Raw genomic sequence first — 16,046 nt, 5'->3', positions numbered from 1 at the left:
TCTGTAGAACTAGAACCGATAGAACTCGTTAAATCAAACCCTTTAACTATCCCATATTAGCTTGATCCAATCTAGCCCCCCATACAGTAAATCGAACCCCATTAAGCACATAACACATCTACTCTCCCTGACAAACATGATGGACTAAAGTTAAAATCTAGCAGTTACAATTGTAATGGCCACTGCAACAGCAGAAGCAGTAGTTTATAAATTACAACCATGAATGTTAGATTTTCAATAACAGAAACGCAGATTAATATTTTTCCCCCTATGGTCGTGGCATAACTAAGTTGACATGATTCAGTTCAAGCTTTCAGGTTCCAAGCATCGCGACTATCACGTTGATTCAACAAAACATGCATTCAATTGCTCCTCCTCAACCGGCATGGTCACGTATATGCTGTGAGGCTGCAAGATCAAAGAAATTAGATACCTCTGAAAAAAATTTACCCTGTTGGGCTCTTTTTTATTATAATCACTGTTGTTGGCCTCACAAAGACTCAATATAAATATTTCAAAAGGTTGGATCTGTTTTAGCAGTTCCCATCTATTCAGTAATTATCTCAGGCATACATTTTTCACTTCCGATCTCCAAAAAGGAGCAAAAAGAAAAGGGAAACCCTTGATTATATAATTCACATATAAAATTAGGAAGAAAAAGGATGAAGAAACTCAAAAATAAGTAAAAAAATGTCACTCTTAAGAGGATATATAGAAACATATACTTTTGCAGTGATGAACCACCAATGGGACCAGGAATGTCATGGAGGCAAGGGAACATAGATATCACTTGTGAGATTCGAAGAGTAACCATAGTCAGCTGCATCATTATTTTGTATGCTTCTTATTGGATGAGCTCTCAGCCTCAACATGCTTGATTTCGTCTTTCAGCTCTTGCTCTGATTTTTGTGTGCTCTCACTTTTGCTATGAATCTTAAGGCTCAAAAGATGCTTCAAACATGAGAGGTATTCGGCTTTCGCTTCAGATGTAATAGCGACTGGCTTCTTTCTTCCATACTACAACGACCATAAATCAAATAGCAAAATTCCTCATTTTATTTTTGGTTCATTTTGGATGAGAAGCAAGAATAAGTCCAATGAAATTCAAAAATGAAATGAAATATCAAGCTTTAAAAGGGGGGCGAAAAAGACTTGACGATCTCACTTTCAACTAGAGATTTGCTTTAACAGTATCTTCATCTCAAGCATCCAAGAAAAAAGCAAACTAAATTTGAAATTTGGCATAAATCAAACCCCAACTGAAATATGAAATCTCAACATTAAAGGTGCAACCAATATGAAAAAATTTAATTAGTTGTAAAAAAATGTAATATAGGAATAACCGAATAGGTGCCCAACAGGCATTAATGTTTTCAACCACCCTGCTCTTATTTGTAACTGGTACATAAACCAGAAACACGCTGCATCAGAGCCATCTCAGATTGCTGTAGTCAAGGGCTTATTGATGTGATTCTTTCACAAATAAGCATTCTCCCTTCAAGATGAAGGAATATAAGTTGGATGCATTATTTCAATAATTTTGCTGCACAATGACTAATTTTTATTTTTTTAATCTTATACAAGTAGCAAGGTGAAGGCAGGACCTGATCCCAGGTCTTGGCAACATGACTCAAGACTTTACCAGCTGAACCAGCTGGCATGGTCCCAGTTGTTTTCTGACTCATTCTCTGAGCAAGGTCTTTCAGTTTCTTTGGAACCTCCCTAATATCACAGAATGAAAGCAAAGCAATGTTCGGTTGAAAAAAAAAAGAAAATAGAAGTCCTTCCCATGTGTCTTTGATGTCCCTATCCATGCTACTCTCTCATTCAAAAGTTATACATCTCATTCAACTTAATTTTACTGAGCCTTTTGGTTATCCTCTATTTGGAATGCCTATTTTGCGTGACTTGTTAGCAATCGGTACTGGAGTCATAATTGTATTTTCTCTTTTAATCAAAAGATTTATTTTCCATATTAACTCTACACAATGCATGGTGGTCTCTGATAGTAACCAGACTTGCATTTTGAATTCATGGTACCATGAAGCCCTACCAGAAATGATTGTTGTTAACACTATTAACCACCATAACATACTGTCAGAAACTAATGGCCTTAGGATTAAGAGCCATAAACAGTATCCTCTAAAGTAAAAAAAGTCCACTTCTGCCACATCCTGAATACCTCAACAGTCAACAGGGACAAGATATCCCTCAGACACACCCATCCTAACCCCGTATTATTCAATATGTTGCTCAAAACTTCATCTGCACAAGGACAAGAACATAGAAAATGGGGAACTATACCACATGCACTAAGACAAAATACACACATTTGCAAACACCTCGCCTTTTGAAATGAGAAGATCAGTAGAGAAAATGATGCCCATAATAATAACAGCAGCTTGACAGGGCATCCTTTAGCCAAACCCATAAGAACTGGAAGACCTGATTGAGAGCGAGAAATACTGGCCTTTCACTGGGAATCACAGACCCAGATTCCTCCCTGCCACATTGTCTTTCTTGAGCCCCATAAAATGATAAATAGGACCAGGCATCTATTTCTGCACTGCATCCACAAGCCAGCAGGCTTAATTTTATTTTTAAACAAGACAAACTAATGTAGTCCTAGATAGGTAGAAGACCTGCTAGGAGCCAGGTAGATCAGACCCTCACAAAGGTGCTGGCCGATTGGGACAGATAGGGGTATTTTAGGTCAAATCTAGAGTTAGGTTTATGAGAATGGGGTTAAATCTTATATGGTTTTGATGGGCAGGTCTAGGAGAAGCTAATAGTGTAGGTTTGAACAAGGTTTGAACAAAATTTAAAAATTTCAGGAATTAAGGTTAGGGTTTCGGGTTTTGGGTTTTAGAAAAAGTGGAGGATTTAGGGTTTAGGATGACAATTTGGAGAGGGGGTTTGGATAGAGTGTCCTAGGCAGTAAGAGGGTGGTTCGACTGAAGTTTGATTGGGTTTTGATGGCTGGTTAGGTCTAGACAGGTTTTAGGGTTGTTGGGTTGTAATGGAGGTAAGGGGAAGTAGGGTTTAGGTGCTATGAAGGATCTGCAATTAAGGTCGAGTGGAGGAGGAGGACTAAAGGACCTGTGGTTGAAATTAGAATGAGATTGGATGGAGGGATAAGACTGGACAGACTTATGGAAGTTACGGTTTATGGGAATCGATGGGTTTTTAATGGAGGAAGGTAATGTGGATCGATTAGGGCAGATGAGGCTAGGATTGGAGGATTAAGAAGAAGGTTAACTACAAAAGCTGTAAATCACTTACTGATTTGCAGATCTGCAGCAACAGCAGCTTGAGAAGAATTAAAATAGGACCTCCCGATCTACAAGATGCAAGGAGTCATTGGAAATCCACCAGCCCTTCACCTTGATATTACTCACAAGGCAAACTCATGTAGAGCTCAACAGCAGCAACAATGGCAGAAGCAAAACAAACGAAATTTTCCCTAATTGTGGGGGAGCCTCCCACGATTTCAATATTAATAATAGAAGGTCATAGGCCAAATCCTAGTCTAAACAAAACACTCCCTCACTAAATCGTGGAGGGGTGGACCTAATTAAAACAACTTAAAAGTTTAAAAGGGTTAAAAGACCTATCTACCCCTAATAATTTAAAATAGAAGACACTTAATTAAATCACTTAAACTAGACCAACTTAAATTGAACCAATTGGATGCAACCAATTTGAACCGGTTCAATTAAAAACTTAAAAATAAAACTAAGTATAGAACTAATCTAAGGCTCCTACTATGACCCTATGCCTAGGGTGGTTTCTTCAACTGGAGGAGGCTTGGATCTACATCACAAACTCTAATACTCTATCTCACATTGAAGATTGATGGTGGTGGGCAATGCTAATTGCTACATTTCTACCAATGCTTCCTAATTTTGATTGAGTGATAATTGCTACATTTCTACCAATGCTTCCTAAGTTTGATTGGGTGAACTGCGAACAAAGAAATCAGAGATGCAAGTTTAGTATGGGCATCAAAAGATTTGAAATTGTTGATCTTAATCATCTATTCCAAAAAAAAAAAAGGTATTGATCTTGGTCAAGTGTGTTGAACAGGCTGATCAAGCAAACATCACCCAAACACAGCAACTGTTGAGACATTAAATGAGCTAGATGAATCGTGTTATGGCAAATTCAAAATTGTCTTTGCTTATTTGACAATGTCGTTGTTTCTCATGAATCAAACAAGACCAAATTCAAGGAAAGTGGAAGATTAAAATATTGTGGAGTAGAATTTTGGACCATGAAACTGCAGTCTGAGTGAACAGTGGAGGTTATGAAGATTAGGAGGATCCCATAGATGTGATGGATGATGAATTTACAGATACATTATAATTCATTAAGAGAGGATGAATAAACAATCGGAAATTGTGGTTCAAGAAGGACAAGACCCGATTGATGGTCTAGAAGAATTGAAGAAAATGTTGGTGGAACTCGGTAAAAAGGTAGAAGAAGAGGGAAGTCAAAATTGGGTGGAAAGGATGCAGTGGGAGTACTACTTGCATCTGAATTGGTATGCTAACCTCAAATTATGGACAACCAGAAAATCAAGGACTCATTGTTGGAAAGGAATAGAGCTTCTTAAGTGCTTTCCTCTTTGATTTGCCATGAAGTTGATCTCTGAACATGCTTATCTCCAAGAACTAATAAGGTGTCTGCAGTTCAGTTTAAACATATTGCCCTTCTGGGTGTAAAAATTGGCTACAGTTTTGGTGGATTATAGAGCTACTTAGGGCAGATATATGGGCCTATGATTTTCATTTTAATTGGCTACTGTTTTGGTGTATTATAGAGCTACTTGGGAGTTTAGGTCCTCTTTGTTGACCATTCAATTGTTTATCTTTTCTATGGTATTGTATTAATTAGAAATTCATGACGATATGTACTCTGATTATTGTGCTCTTTTGACTGACAATCCAAAACACTGTTGTCTATCCATTTGAATCCCTTCCCTTTGCATCTAAAGTCAGACTTTCACTTAGTTAAAGAGGAGAAAAAGATAAGTTAACCACGTGAAAGAGAGTACAATAACAAGGGGCATGGGGGAAGACAAGAGAATAGGGAAGGATACAATTGGAGATTGATAGAACCCACATGAATGACATAGGAGAATGTACTAATTTTGAAGGGGAGTGGAGGACATCTACATCAACAAACTTGACAAAAGAAGGATGAGAAAATGAACAATTATTATCCAGTTAGGAACTCAAAATTACAAAACATTTAAGCATTGTAAAATTTCAATTGCATGCATAAACGAAGCCGTGGCGAACTACGCCTGAATAACAATTTGCATGGAATTTTTTTTGGTAAGACAATTTGCATGGAATTGATAACACCCTTCCACAACTATGCTTTTCAGTTTCTATTTGCTCCCTTCCACTGGGATTGAAAACACAGGAATCTAAATCAACATTTGGAGAAAAAAGTTGGAAAATTTGTACTCTATGTACCTCTTTGAATGCTGAAATACATCGTTCAAGTGCATCCTCAGCTCCTGTGGGAGAACACTCATCCTGTATTTCAAAATAAAAATTATCTACGTTAGCAAAAAATGATAAATCAGATTCTACTTTACTGGGAACATCAAGGTCGAGAAAGAAAAGACAACATCAAGCTAAACACTGACCCTTGATTCTTGCAATTCTTGCTTAGTGATTTCTAAAAGCCCAAGAGCATCAAGTGATTGTAACTGCACATGCATCCATGATCCATCAATTTCATATTTGAAAAATATTTGGCAGTATAAGAATTTATATCTTAAATCAAAGTTGATGTTGATTGCATCTATGTGTCAAAAATTTGTCCAGTCTTAAGGAACGGTATCAATCATAGACAGACAGATAGAGAAAAATAGATACATGATTTGAGAGTTGAAACCATCTCAAAAATGACTTGAAGATTTGCTGGAAACCTTTTACAGAACTCAAAGAACATACATGTGGTAAATAATAAAAACTGCACTAGGCCTAGTCCTCTGTCGGCCCACTACCCTTGCCCATGCTTCCTCCCTGGATGTTCCAGTCAGCGCCCCCCCCCCCCTAGTGTTTCTGGGCTGGGCCATCCCACCCCTTCGACCACTGCCCAACTCACTTGCCCATCTTTCCATCTCCATCCGTTGGATCCAGATCCTGGATCGATCCACCAACTTCGAAACCCATTACACCCTTCTTCTCCGCCCACCCTTCTTTCCACTTCGACCAGCCAAGTCCCTGTCTCTGGACTTGCTGGGTGCAGCTCCCTCCTGTCCAATTTCTCACCCCCCCCCTTTGCCCTTGATCATCCATCATCCCCCGTTTGTTTTTACCACAGGTGTCATATAGGCTCCCCTCCATATCCTAAGAAGTTGTCCCGCCTGGCCTCGTCCTTGCTCAGTCCTGAGAGGCTCTTGTTGCTACCATCCCTAAAATGGGGGTCATCTAGATTTCTCGAGGTTATCCCTTGTCCAATTGGGACTCATTTCAAGTTCCAGCATGCTGTCTTCTGATGCCTTGGAGAAGGAGGGTTTTATCCTTTGATAGAGATTGGATATACATGGAATTTTGTTGTGATTTGGTGGGAAAGCCTGCATTTATTGTGGCTATCTACAATTTCTGGTTCGAGCACATTCTCTTAAGATGGCCCGCAATGTCCAGATTTGGGTCTCTCTCTTTTTTGTTGTTAGATCATTGTTATCTTTGGCCCCCTCTTGGTGCACCTTCTCCTTGGGTTGCTCTGTTAGTACTTTGCAGTTTTTTGGGGGTGTTGCCCCTTCTCTTTTTCAGACCCCTGCCTCTCTCCCTCTGTAAAGCAAGGTCTTGTAATTTGTTTTTTGTATTGTTTGTTCTCTCCCCCCTTCTCTTTCCATTGGTAATGAATTTTATATTCGTCCAAAAATAAATAAAAAATGCACTATTGGTTTCTTTGCATCACATAAATTATTGACTTAACAGGACAAAAATGTGAAGCAGTTTTTTAATATTTGTTCCTGAGATACTGACTGAGCACTTGATGAAGTATTTCGAATAAATTTAGCAGTTCTCCTGTTTAGTCATAATCGATGAACGTGGCTATATTTCATAAAATTTAATGTGACATTACAAAAACCCGGTACACATGATCATATAATTAAATTTAACATGAAACAAACAATTTATTGATCATATGGTTATCACATTCCAAATGAAATCTCACTCCAGTTTCTGAGAATGTTACACTGTCTTACATGTAAAGGCAAAGTGTCTTTAGCTATCACTGTTTCCCAAATATTGCAAATTTTATGACATATATCCAGAATTATTTGGAATTATTCATTTAATTAATGTACTTTTTTTTTTCTGGAGTTCTGTGGACAGCTCATATAGACATCCTGATGCTGTCTATTTTATGGCATTTCATACAGTTCACTTCGAGGTTAGATTCTTTGGAGAATAACACAGCATGTATTATATGGGGTTTGTGGAGAGAAAATTAGAGGGACTTTTAGAGGCAGGATCAGAGCACTTCCATGAATTTATTAGGATATTGGATCTTATTAGTTGGGTATATAAAAATAGGGAACCAGCAAGAACTGATCAATATCTACTAGGATTGTCAGAATCAGATCATTTTGGAAGAATATTTTATATTAATGTATGGCAGGATTTACATGAAGCGATCAACTAAAAGTATTCTGGACTGTAATCCTCGCACATGATGTACTTCTAATGTCCTAGCAAATGGGAGGTGTTTGTCTATCTTGCCTAGGGTTAGCATTATAATTGTTCACTTATTAAAATGAAATATGAAACTTAAGCTCATATATCATATCTAATGTCAGCACTAGAATAGTTTAATCAACTGAAGGAAATACAAATTTAGATACATGCAGATCTGCTAATGCCTCTTTTCTTATTCAATCCAAAACAAAATTAGAGTGGGGTTAGGGAACACAAAGGTTGAGGACGAAAAAGATCCAAATATTCCGAATAATCTCGACCCAAGTAAGCATTATAAGTTTTTAGATGAAATAGAATCCACATTCAAACTGAAAAGCCATAAATACACAGATTTAAGTATTCTCCTTTTTCTTTTCTTTTTTATTCCTTCATGTTTATTTCTATTATTTTTCCCCCACTCCAGGGGAAATATCTTAGTTTGTAGTTCTAGCCCTCAAGAAAGAAGGGGGAACAAAGAAACTGACATTTTGAAAGGAAGTGCTTCTACTGAAATGTTCCTCAAAATATTGTCCTCTAGGTAAAAGATATATCACTTAATAAATATAAAAAATTTTGTTGTCTCCTTGCAAAATCAGAACTCATAATCAACAATTTTATTTCCTTTTAGAAAATCAAGCTTTCGCAGTTAAGTGGGCAAACTCCAAGGCTGGATGCAGCATAAAATGAAGTCAAAGGGAATATAGAAAAAGAAATTTAATTTTGCATACAGATCTTTTAGATTTAGATTTATATTTTTAAAACATGAATCATATGGATTGTCTTCCCTTCAAGAAAAAGCATTCATCATAGATGTTACAACCGCTTATCCAAAAGCTATAGTTGTTAAGGGGCCCACAACAATGTATATCAACACAAAACCAGACCCCCTGCATGTGCAGGCCCACGCACACACATGGCTCTGCACGTGATACCATCATGTGGGCGCTGTGGCACTGAGTGTACAAGTTGCGAACATACCAGGGATAAAAAAATCCAACCTCCTGGCTCTGTACCATGTTTCAACCACTTATCCAAAAAGCTCAAGCTATTAAGGGGCCACAACAATATATATCAACACACAACAATAGATACGACATGACTTCTAAAAGAAGCTTTGAACCCTTAGATGTCCTCTTCCCCCCTAAGGCCCTAACCTTTTTTTTCAAGGAACAGTGAAATGAGTTAAAACCTCAACTCAGAATTTGTGTGCTCATCTTGAGCCAAAGCCAATTTGGATCAGAACTCAAGGATCATGAGCCAGAGCCAAGCAGGGAAAGGTGTGGCTCAGCTCAGCTCATGAGCAGCCCCGTACGTAGCTCACAATTAAATATTTTATTAGTTCTCTTGCTTCAATTATGTATAATTCCAATAAAATTTCTTATTAGAGTTCTTTTTCTGGGCTTTGATGGAACACAAACTTCGGAATTTCTGAATTGTTATTATTGGAATTTAATGAATTCTAGAACTTTATATGTTCAGAGAGCACAGAAAAATGGAGATATAAGTATGGGATAAATAAAAAAATAGGGATCACTACTTCAAGCTCGAATTAGGGATGAGTTGTCTACAAAAAAAACTTTCAATGCATAAATTACATGGATTGAACATGCCTTCCACTACTTTATCAATTAAATAGGGCTTGATTCTCAACAGGATATGTTAGGCAAGTAAAATGCATTGCCTCTCATTTTAAAAATATCTGTATTTATTATTCCCACGAACTGCATATTTTGAGCAAGAACTGTATATATAATCAAAACCTTCACAAATATTATAGTGCACCAAAGAACAAACTGAAATTAAACAATCCTATTAAAAAAAAAAAAAAAACTAGATTATCTAATCTGCAGGAATCGCTAATTTTTAGGAATTTTAGACAAAGCTTCTGATAACTTAGATTTTCAGCATCCAGATGTCAAAGACCAAAACAGGAAGAACAGGGAGCAACTCATGATGATAGAAAATATAGTAATATTTACATTATAGAAGTAGATAATTCCCATTATAAGCTTACTGTTAGGATTCTAACAGACAGGTAAATGGATCATATTGCACCCACTACATGTAAATTCAAGTGGTGAAACATGGAAGAATCCTTTCCTTTTTACTCAGAAAGAAGGTTAACTCACCAGTATCACCATTGCTATTTGCTCATCCTTCCCATTGGCTCTGAACTGTCCACTATTCTGCATGTTGCTTCCCTTCTGTTTTGGACTTTCCAAAACTCGTTGTGCAATCCTATTTTGGAATGAGAATTTCATATGATTATTTAAGAAGAATAATCCTTTCAGACATTTAATATCTATTAGCTGGATCCCATGGAATATTTTACACTTAATAGTTGAAACAACGGTTTTTGGTTGTCAAAAAGGAGAAACTCTCTCTTCTCTGCTCCCCTTTTTTGTAATTTAAAAAAAAAATTTAACTACCCACATTGATGCCCTGTTCATGCCCAAATCCAAAAATATTGGACATGGATAATTCACATAATTTGAAGCATCTAGTAATCTAGGCACCCATAAATATGAAATTCACATCATAATTGTAATGGCGTCTGGGCAACCTAATGCGTTGGAGGGGGCCTGGATGCAAAGCATCACCAACAAGGTGACCAAGGCAACCATAGTTGTCAAGGCGCTTGGACGCCAAAGCGTCGCTCAACAATGATTCACATGAAAAGAATTACTAGCAAAAGAATATTTGGATGAGTCTATACTGCAATGAGACCTCCATTGTTATGGAATAAGATTCAACAATGAACAGCACAGTGAAAAATCCCCTCCAATGGGCCCTCATTGATATGTATGACATCCCAAATAGCAGAAAAACCATATAATTTCCAATCCTAATGATTCAATCAATTATATACCACATGTATGCTGTTCCAAGTTGAGTTTCAGATTAGAGAAACAATGGAGAAGGAAGGAAGATGTTAGAGAAGAAGGAGACAAGAGAGGGAAGAAGAGAGAGTTACTAAAAGTATTACAATCACCTCCCTAGGGAGGTAAAAGGTAAAAAGACATAAAAAGTTAAAAATACATAATAAGGGAACTAATTAGAAGTCTAGTTCCTGAACTACCCCTGATACATATTTACTATCAACTCTAACACTCCCCCTCAAGCTGGAGAATATATATCATGCATTCCCAGCTTGCTTAGAAGGATATTAAACTGAGGAGAGCCAAGAGCTTGGTGAGGATATCTGCCAACTGATCACCAGTCTTCACAAAGGGAGTACAAATGCAGCCAGAGTCTATCTTCTCCTTGATGAAGTGTCTATCAACCTCTATGTGCTTGGTTCAGTCATGTTGAACAGGATTGTGAGCAATACTGATGGCTGCCTTGTTATCACAGTAGAGTCTCATAGGACCTTCAGTGTCAAATCCCAGTTCCTGAACAAGTCTTCTCAACCATATAAGTTCACATACTCCATGGGCCATAGCTCTAAATTCTGCCTCTGCGCTGGATCTAGCTACAACATGCTGTTTTTTGCTTCTCCATGTAACCAAATTACCCCCTACAAAGGTGCAATAACCGGAAGTGGATCTCCTGTCTGTAATGGAGCCAGCCCAATCAGCATCTATGAAACCTTCCACTTTCAAGTGCTTGTGTCTGGCATACAACAATCCTTTCCCTGGAGAAGATTTCAAATATCTAAGAATACGGTACACGGCATCCAAGTGGCCACTCTTGGGAGCATGCATGAATTGGCTCACTACTCCCACTGCATAGGAGATATCTAGACGTGTCATGGCAAGATAGATAAGCTTCCCCACTAACCTTTGGTACTTTCCCGCATCAACTAGAGAAGAACCACAATCTTCTCCTAGTTTATGATTTTGCTCAATAGGAGAATTGGCTGGTTTGCAGCCCAACATTCCTGTCTCTGTCAACAAGTCAAGAACAAACTTCCGTTGACATATATTAATTCCTTTCTTGGCCCTTGATACTTCAATGCCTAAGAAATACTTCAAGGGACCCAAGTCTTTAATTTCAAACTGTCGTGCCAAGTAACTCTTCAGGTTATCTATCTCAACTATATCATCTCCTGTGACCACAATATCATCAACATAAACAATAAGGGCTGTAATGGTACCATGGACCCTCTTAGTAAAGAGAGTATGATCAGCTTGGCTCTGGGAATATCCATTCTTCAGAACGGCCTGCCGAAAGCGCTCAAACCATGCCTTTGGTGACTGTTTGAGACCATATAATGCCTTCTTGAGGAGACACACCTTCCCTTCAGCTGATGGCATTTTGAAGCCTGGAGGAGTTTGCATGTACACTTCCTCTTCCAAATCCCCATGGAGAAAGGCATTCTTCACATCCAACTGGTATAATGGCCATTCTTTATTGGCAGCCAATGACAAAAGAACTCTAATTGAGTTGTGTTTGGCAACCGGAGCAAATGTCTCCTGATAGTCAATTCCATAGACTTGACTGTATCCCTTAGCCACCAACCTTGCTTTGTATCTCTCAACACTCCCATCAGATTTGTACTTGATTGTGTAGACCCATCTGCATCCAACAGGGACACGTCCCTTAGGAAGATCCACCAGTTGCCAAGTACCATTCTTCTCAAGTGCCATCATTTCCTCAGACATAGCTTGTCTCCACTTTGGGTCAGACATAGCATCAATAACATTTTTGGGAGTAGAAGCAGCAGAGAAGGCAGTAACAAAGGCAAGACCTGTAGGAGAAAGAGCATCATAGGAAACAAACTGGGCTATAGGATTAGTACAAGCTCTTTTCCCTTTGCGAATAGCAATAAGGAGGTCTAAATCACATAAAGAAGGAGAAGGGAGATCACCTGAGTTAGAAGAGTGGATCTCAGGTTGTGGATCTGGATCCAAAGAGAACTCTTGGTAGGTCTTCTTTCTTTCATTATGCAAGCCTTCACCTTTTCTGTATGTAATGTGGTAATCTTTCTCCTTACTAGGACCACTGGCAGTTCTGTCAACCACCGAATCAGTATGCACATCATCCAGATTCACAGACTTCCCAATGTCAAACATAAAGAGAGAGATAGGTAGTGGGTAATGGAGAGAATCAACAGCCTGTTCATTCCCACAATTCTCCCCCGAAGAGGATCTTGAGATGGGGCAAAAAAGGAACAGATTCAAGGAAGGTGACATCTTTGGAGGTGAAGCACCGGCGAGAAGAAGCATGGTAGCACCGGTAACCTTTAGAAGTAGAAGAGTAGCCAAGAAAAAGACACTTGAGGGCTTTGGGATCAAGTTTTGTGCGATGTGATTTGTTAACATGCACATAACAAACACAGCTAAAGATTTTAGGAGGAAGAGAGAAAGCAGAAACCTGTGGAGATAAGATGTCTAAGGGAGATTTGAAACCAATAAGTTTGGTTGGCATGCGATTGATGAGGAAAGAAGCAGTGAGAAGAGCAGCCGACCAAAAAGTCTTGGGAACATGCATACCAAACAAGAGACTACGGGTGACCTCCAATAAATGGCGATTTTTCCTCTCAACAACCCCATTTTGTTGGGGTGTGTCAACACACGCTAACTGATGGAGAATGCCATTCTTAGTAAAGAAAGCCTGGAGACCACTAAACATATATTCTCCCCCTTTATCAGATCGGACAACTTTGATACGAGTATCAAACTCGAGTAAGGATCATTTGATAAAAATTCTGAAATGCCTCACAAACATCTCTTATTTTTCGTAAGAATCCAAGCGCACGAGAAAATCATCAACAAAAGAGACAAAGTAACGAAAGCCAAATAAAGAAGTAGTGGGAGAAGGTCCCCAAACATCGTATGTATAATATGGAAAGGAGCAGCAGTTTTATTACCATGATATAGATAAGAGGAGCGACAATGTTTGGCCAACATACATGGTTCACATTCAAAAACATGGGAAGATGCAACAGAAGAAAATAAGTGAGGTAAATGTTTCCTCATTACAACAAAAGATGGATGGCCTAGACGCCGATGCCATAACATAACAGACTCCACCGAACTATCACATCACGTCCACACACATAGGACTGAGTCAGGGGTACACCAGATAAAAAAGGTAAAGGCCTTTCTCCTCACGTCCGCTACCAATAATCCTCTTCGTCACCAAATCCTGAAAGAGACAGTGAGAAGGAAAAAAGGTGACACAACAGTTAAGGGATTTAGTCAAGTGATTGACAGATAAAAGGTTAACAGCAAGGCTAGGAACATGAAGAACTGAGGTAAGGGAAATAGAGGAGGTAACAGGGATACTACCTTTATCAGATATCGAGGAAAGGGATCCATCAGCTATCCTGACTTTATCCTTACCAGAGCAAATGGTATAGGAATCATAAGTAGAGGACATACCATCATGTGGTCGAGTGGCACTGAGTCAATGACCCAAGACCGGGCTGCGATAGAGGTCAGTAGCGGAGACTCTGCAAGGCCGAGGACGAAGATGAGCTGCCACGGTAGATGTAGGAGATGTGCTCAACTGGGATATAATCCGGCGAACTGTGTCAACCAAGATAGGATCATCCTGTGGAGCATCTGCCTCAGTCGTCACGGAGTGAGCTCGAGCTCCCCCTCTACGATCACCACGACTACGTGTGCTAGGGGGCGACCATGGCTGACCAACACCTATCCTTGGTGTGCCCAGTTCTCCCACGTGATCACATTTAAACCTGTCTCTCCCAACTCCACTCGGCACCAATTGTCTCTACTACTACTGGCTGCCTCACGATTGGGCCCTTGGCCTCTACTACCCCCACGGTGTCTCAAAAAGAACTCGGAATTGAGAGTCGACTTGTCATGAGATGATGCTGATGTGGAGTCCATAGTGACACGCCGAGTCTCCTCACTCGTAGGTAACTACGGACCTGCTAAGAGATGGAAGAGGAGATCGGCCTAAGAGTTGGAGCCGGATGGGTTCATAGTCCGGGTTCGACCACCAAGTAAAGTGAACACCCGCTCCCTTTCAAAGGTCTCGATGCACCTTCGCTTCATCCGCGGGTTAGTCAAATGGAGGTCCTTGAGTGGTCATATTCTTCCAAAAGACTAAGGAAGGCATTATAGTACTCGAGAGATAGTTCGTCCCCTTGCCTCAGGAATGAATCTTTTGGTGCAGTGATACACTTTGGCGAGTCACCCACTCTGTCATAGGCCGAGAGACACTATCCCGGATGGCCTTGGCAGTCTCCTTTCTTATAAATCTTCTCCCAATCTCAGGCTTCATTGAGAAGATCAACCATGTCATGACTGTAGAGTTCTCAGTCTCCCATTTCTCATAAGTAGGTGCATTCGGCTCTGGAGGCTTGATAGCACCTGTGATGTACCCAAGCTTCCCTTTGCTCCTAAGGGAAAGCTTCACGGAATGTGACCAGTCCAAGTAATTTGTCTCATCAAGTTTCACAAAGGAAAGCTGAAACTGTGTGCTTTCATAGGCAAATTGAGGAGAAGGGACAGGCTGTGATTTAGCTATACCAGGTCCCGAAATCTCAGAATCACTCATTGTTCAAGTGGGGAGTACACACTCTACCCAAATAATAAAAAAACTTCCAAACAGTGTCCGATAAAACAGAACCAAGAAGTAAAGGCAGCCTGTAGAGGCTCAAGTAAAGGAAAAACAGGAAAAAGGGGCTTCACCCTAGCATTCACCAAGAAATAACATATCTGAAACAATCTCAAGGCCCTCACACAGGCTGATGTTAAACATTTCTCAAGCAAAGGCAGCCATACATAGCAGTCCAGAAACAAGAGGAGCAGAGAAATTGCAGTCCGATATTACCGGCGAAATGAGAGATTCCACGAAAGAGAGTCTGCTTCAGCAAGAGTGGAAGATTGAAACCAAGGCCGGATGGGATGAAAAGAGCACCCTTGGGCGATTCTATGGAGCCATTCCAAGGTGAAACCAAGGCCGAGAGAGAGAGAACCGGGCTCGAACTTAGTCAGCGGTAATAGTTGCGGAGTGATGGAATGGCTTCAAAACTTCATAATAGCTTCAACCAAGCTCAAAGAACACCTCCAAACAGCTGAGTAGGTTATTTCCAACCTATTTCATACTTCTATACCACAGATTTTTTACATTGGTAGCTTCTCTTTGAAACCCTTTGAATCCTAGGATTCCAAAGAGAAGAAAAGAATAGAGAAGAGCAACCAAATACGACTCTCAAACCAACCTGCTTTGATACCAAGTTGAGTTTCAGATTAGGGAAACAATGGAGAAGGAAGGAAGATGTTAGAGAAGAAGGAGTCAAGAGAGGGAAGAAGAGAGAGTTACTAAAAGTATTACAATCACCTCCCTAGGGAGGTAAAAGGTAAAAAGACATAAAAAGTTAAAAATACATAATAAGGGAACTAGTTAGAAGTCTATTTCCTGAAC

The 16,046-nt window shown here is 39.5% G+C and overlaps 1 protein-coding gene across 4 annotated transcripts in view; it reads right to left on the bottom strand.

The window, feature by feature from the left end:
* Positions 1–439: 439 nt before the first annotated feature.
* Positions 440–16,046, bottom strand: part of LOC122646632 (kinesin light chain 3) — a 41,031-nt gene continuing 25,424 nt past the window's right edge. For all 4 annotated transcript variants that reach the window (XM_043840220.1, XM_043840219.1, XM_043840217.1 and 1 more), the window contains 4 exons: positions 9,836–9,944; positions 5,660–5,722; positions 5,484–5,546; positions 440–1,017 (listed from right to left, as the gene is read on the bottom strand). In XM_043840220.1, coding sequence (XP_043696155.1) covers positions 829–1,017; positions 5,484–5,546; positions 5,660–5,722; positions 9,836–9,944 — 424 coding nt within the window. In that variant the 3' untranslated portion in view covers positions 440–828. The remainder of the gene's footprint in view (positions 1,018–5,483; positions 5,547–5,659; positions 5,723–9,835; positions 9,945–16,046) is intronic.

This window comes from Telopea speciosissima, chromosome 11 (assembly GCF_018873765.1).
Source record: "Telopea speciosissima isolate NSW1024214 ecotype Mountain lineage chromosome 11, Tspe_v1, whole genome shotgun sequence".
NCBI lineage: Eukaryota > Viridiplantae > Streptophyta > Magnoliopsida > Proteales > Proteaceae > Telopea > Telopea speciosissima.
The sequence above is the reverse complement of the archived record's forward strand: the minus strand, read 5'-3'. Positions and strand labels throughout refer to the sequence as shown.